This window comes from Siniperca chuatsi, linkage group LG22 (assembly GCF_020085105.1).
Source record: "Siniperca chuatsi isolate FFG_IHB_CAS linkage group LG22, ASM2008510v1, whole genome shotgun sequence".
Taxonomy (NCBI): Eukaryota; Metazoa; Chordata; class Actinopteri; order Centrarchiformes; family Sinipercidae; genus Siniperca; species Siniperca chuatsi.
This window is the reverse complement of record NC_058063.1, coordinates 11,725,107-11,729,796: the sequence shown is the minus strand read 5'-3', so window position 1 is coordinate 11,729,796 and position 4,690 is coordinate 11,725,107. Positions and strand designations below refer to the sequence as shown.

Here is a 4,690-nt window from a genome sequence, read left to right as displayed (position 1 = left end):
TCAGTGAAGAAATACTGCAGGCGTGTCTACTGTAAATGACAACAATGCTACTTTGGCAAAGCTCAGGCTACATACAAAACAACATATCTTTCTGATATTCTCACATCCTTTTAACATTGACTCAAGGAAAGTCTCCACCACTGATTTTTACCCTAACTGTATTACTAAATAACATCATTACTAAGAGAACTCGACTTGCTGCCTTGACCATTTTGACTGTAATATGAGCAAATAAATCATGTCTTGCTCTCCTCTGCACAGATTAGAAACATTACCATGGATGTACTTTGGAAGGTTAACACTGCCATCTAGTGACCAGAGAGAAAAATGCACTTGGAAATACCATTATGTTAATCATCCAAGAAGACATTCATTCAGTAGGTGTAGGACAGGCCTTTAGTTGTATAATTTCACATTAAACAGCCTGTAACATCATTCCAATATGAAGTAATAACACAACATGGCTTGAACAGTACACACAATACAATAAATCAGGAGTTAAAAAGAGAAAATCGGTGTTATGAATTATATCATTCAAACACAAACAAAAGTGCTTCATCTGTAAATTGAATTATTTTAAAGACTATAAAACATTAAACTACAACAAAAAATAATAAATAAAAACAAGCTATACATTTTTTGTTACGCAAGGCTTTTTCCCATCACTTGCTTTCATCAGGGCCTTGATGGCCCTTGCCCTCATTTCCAACTCCAGGAGCTCCAGTTGCTGAATTGACGGCTGACATGCTGCAGGTGCACGACTTGAAACAGGTCCACCTTCAACAGGCAAACAAACACCTGTAGGCTGCGGAGGTACACTCTGTTCTTTAACTTCTTTGCTTGAAGTGGATGAAAACGCTAAAATCTCACAAACGCTTTTGTCTATGTCGCTTTGGATGTCTTTCTTTGCTTCCATTGGTTGAGAGCCTGTGGGAGGTTGAGGATTTGGTGGGTGGGGGTTTACAGCTGAGACAGCGCCTGCCCTGCTGCTGTCTGCTACTTTCACTGCCCTGTCCACAGCTTTAACAGTCTGCTCCTCTTTGGGTCCCTCTATGTCACTATCGTAAGTGTCTGCGTTTATGCTTAGGACGTCACTCTCCTCGCCTGAACCACCACCCTCTGTAAAGAAAATCACACCAAGACATTTTAAATGTAAAATGGTCCTTTTATAGCTTTTTTTTCTGTCTTTGAAGTCTTTGAGTGCCTGGGGGATTTTCCTTGTGCACATTACATATTAATTACCTTGCTTAGGGTCCTCAGTTTTTGCAGTTTCTTTGAGGCAAGATGTAGAGTCCACATTACTGTCTTGCCTTGATGGGGGAAAAAATGAAATAAACACATAAATGTATGAGAAAAGCATGAGAACATACTCTACTTTCACTCTGAAATTGTGCCCTGAGTAAGTTATCAAACCAATACTCACTGGCTTTCCAAGGTCTCTTCTGTGTTTTTGTCGCCATTTCCAGATGTCAGTTCTTCCCCTAGACACAAACAACAGCTTTCAGAGAAGGAAAATGCTTTGTACTAATACTAGATTGTTTTAAGCACAGAGAGTCCAGAAAGTACGAAGCTGTGAAAAATTTGCCAAACTGGCCTTATGTCTTACCTGTTAAGATCTGAATAAGATTTTTCTCTGTGATCGGTTCCAGTTGCTCCAAGCACAACTTTTTGATTTCCTCTAAACTACAGTCCTGTGAATGATAACGTGTTTAAATAGTCTCTTTGACGATAGGTTGCTTTAATATCCCCCCAAGCAAACAGCAGAAGCCTATGGCCTTATCTCTGTCTGTCATCACTTTGTAATTTAAAATGTCATATGCTTTCTAGAGTTGGCACAAACAAACGCTGGTATGTTTTTAACTTCAATTTTCAAGTTCACTGTACAGCTCCATAGCTAATTTATAGCTACAGATAAAATAAAAATAAAAATCTTACCAGCAACTACACACACAGTATGTAAAATAATAGTAATAGCAGCAATTTTCTATTTAACTTAAAATAATTTTTTAAGTGATCTGAAAAGGAAATTGTGGATAAGGTGACTTACAATAAGTTGCAATGAATGAAACATAACTTAATTATGTGCAACATTATACAGTATATGCCTACAAAAAGATGGAACAAACTTTATCATGAAATGATCACTATTGCTCAAGGTGTTGTTGCTTTTTCAGCCAAAGCTGGTGCTGTTGGAATATAGCCAACAGTACAAAATATGGCCATATATGTTGGAAGACAGCACTTGCCAAAGCACAAAATGTGGTCCCTAAAACCACAAACTAATGTTGTAACATTGAGAAAATGTTATTTAAAACTGACATTTTACTTTCAGCCTGTCTTATTCCAGGCATACAAAGATTATTAGTTTACAATTATATATAATGGAGTTTACATGATCACACAACTACCTTCAGTTCATCAGGCAACATTTTCCGTAGTTTCTTGTCCCCGAGCACATGAAAACACTGCTCCAGCATCTCCCGCTTGTCAGTGACATAAGCAGTGATGGGCTGGAATGGCAGGCTGAGGTCAAGTCCCCCGTCCTCAATGTCACTGCCAATCCTGTCCAGCTCTGGGTCAGCGAGTTCATCCTTGGAGTCCTGCTTTAGGAAACCAATATGTTACTGAGACTGTCTGGCGGTCTTCAAAGAAATTGAAGGTTTTCAACACTGTAAAATGAAGTTTAAATTAAGTACTGAAGGTTTTAAAGGCTTTGCAATTTGTTGGTGTGCTACTTTTACAGGAATGATACAGGAAATCAACCATAATGTAAACTTGGGTTCAGTGTCAAAAATTTTTTATGTCTTCATGTTTGTTATATTGTGAAAGAGGTTTCCCATGTTCTTCAAACAGGCATTAAGTAGTCCTAAAAACTCTTAAATAGTTATCCATTACACAGGTTTGTGTAATCAACTGCTTTAAAAAGGAAAACATATGCAGGTCACACAGCTGCAACCTACACTTAGATGACGGTCTATATTAGGTACATCTAGCTATAACTAATGCAGTAATACAACAGCCCTCCAGTAAATCTTAGTCCTTTCATGAAAGTTAAAATGTTTAGTTTATGTGGAAATCATTTTAGAGATGTTGATTCAACGTTATGGTCATGTGGAAGCTGTAGGTTGTGATGCTGTTGAACTGTAATAAGTTACACTGAGGTGTTTCTGACCTTTCCTCTACCCCATATCAGCGTTTAAATCCGTTTTACTTACGTCACAACTGAACAAAAATGTACATGTTTTATATTTCACTTAAATGTTATGTCTAATTCAAAATCCTAATTGTTTTTTTTTCATTTTTAGTTAACTTTAAGGCTTTGTTGTACAATAAATCAAACAGTCAATCCACTGTAATTTATTGTTGCCATTAATGCGCACAGCTTAATATCATCAAAGATTGATGCAGCAACCCTGATTTAAAAGACATCTGTTCCAATGACTGCCAAGGCCAAAACTTTGACAGTACCATCTATCAATTTCTACAGTTATTCACACCTCTTGGCTGACAAGACACCAAGCCAGCTAGCAGTGTTTTCTGTACCGACAGTATCAGAGCCGAGTGCCCCATTAGGAAAATCCATGTTCGGTTTAGTGATAAGTTAGTCACAAAACCAAACGAATAAAACCGCTATTATATTAAAATACAATTGCTGCCAAATATTACGATGTAGCAAATTAAGGAAAAAACACTGCTAGAATGTTGAAGTATTAGAACGCTGGGACGTCAGTGTTCCAGTGTTTCAAATTAGCGAATGGACAGCAACACACAAACAGGGAGGCTTTCAATACTATTGTTAAAACATCACGGCTTGCCTAAAGTGACGCATAAGATACAATCATCATTGTTTTGGGAAAATGCTTCTGGTAAACTTCTGAATTCCGTACCCTATGGGTCTACAGACTGTCAACAAATGCAGTTAACTACAGCAGCGCAGATGTACTGTAGCTACATGTAACAAAACATGACATTAGCATGAGACTGGCTTGAACATGTCACTAGCTTAAATATCTTACCTCCACGATGGGTACCGTACTTCTGCGTTTATTGCTGTCATGACGCTCTTCAGACTGCGACTGTTTCCTTTTCTTTTCAGTACTACTTGATTTCTTTTTCAGCATTTTCAAGGTAAATACGCCAGTCCTTCTCCAGAAAACTGTTTACTCATGAATTCACTTGCTAAAGTTGAAAGTCGAGGGGGGAAAATATGTCATTAGCAAGCGACGACTTCTTCTTTTGGTGTCGGCAATAAACAGGCCTAACTTGTTTTGTTACCGCCACCTACTGGGCAGGGGCGTTGCTGCTCGTCTGTCTAAGGCTAAATCCTAACATGTATTTTAACTTCTGTCGTGTTAATTAATGTAATTAATTAATGTAATTAATTATCATTTTGTTTCCTTATTTATCTCACAGGTTTAGCAGTGTTATTGTATCTTACTTAGTCTCGACTGTGCAACAATTCTGAATTCTTTTAAAATGTATTGCATCTACTACCACACTTACTAAATGAGAATAGCAATGCTTGATTATAACCATACGTCCTTAATTCATGAGTGTGGCCTCTAAGTTCTCACATTCTAACAAACAGCTCTTCTTCTAGCCACAGTAACAAAGACTGTCAGTCTGATGTTATATCATATTCTCTGAATCTTATAGCTGCACAACCGTCTGTATTTTGACTGAACCTTTC

General features: G+C 37.6%; 1 protein-coding gene across 2 annotated transcripts; it reads right to left on the bottom strand.

Annotated features, from left to right (window-relative positions):
- Nucleotides 1–373: 373 nt before the first annotated feature.
- Nucleotides 374–4,253, bottom strand: LOC122870528 (caspase activity and apoptosis inhibitor 1). 2 transcript variants are annotated; one of them, XM_044184783.1, is made up of 6 exons: nt 4,017–4,253; nt 2,409–2,603; nt 1,607–1,691; nt 1,424–1,481; nt 1,243–1,310; nt 374–1,119 (listed from the first exon to the last, which is right to left on the bottom strand). In XM_044184783.1, exons 1-6 carry the CDS (start codon nt 4,119–4,121, stop codon nt 629–631), a joined length of 1,002 nt encoding a protein of 333 aa, XP_044040718.1. In that variant the 5' UTR covers nt 4,122–4,253; the 3' UTR covers nt 374–628. The 2 variants fall into 2 exon arrangements, with proteins under 2 accessions (XP_044040718.1, XP_044040719.1); XM_044184784.1 differs by having other exon boundaries at nt 2,409–2,600.
- Nucleotides 4,254–4,690: the final 437 nt, after the last annotated feature.

What these genes read in the sequence shown, in the direction of transcription:
- LOC122870528 (XM_044184783.1), bottom strand. Translation starts at nt 4,121, where the DNA reads ATGCTGAAAAAGAAATCAAGTAGTACTGAAAAGAAAAGGAAACAGTCG. An exon ending in GTACGGTACCCATCGTGGAG is followed by an intron (nt 2,604 to 4,016) that starts GTAAGATATTTA and finishes GGTTTCCTAAAG; the next exon opens with CAGGACTCCAAGGATGAACT. An exon ending in TCTTATTCAGATCTTAACAG is followed by an intron (nt 1,482 to 1,606) that starts GTAAGACATAAG and finishes GTTTGTGTCTAG; the next exon opens with GGGAAGAACTGACATCTGGA.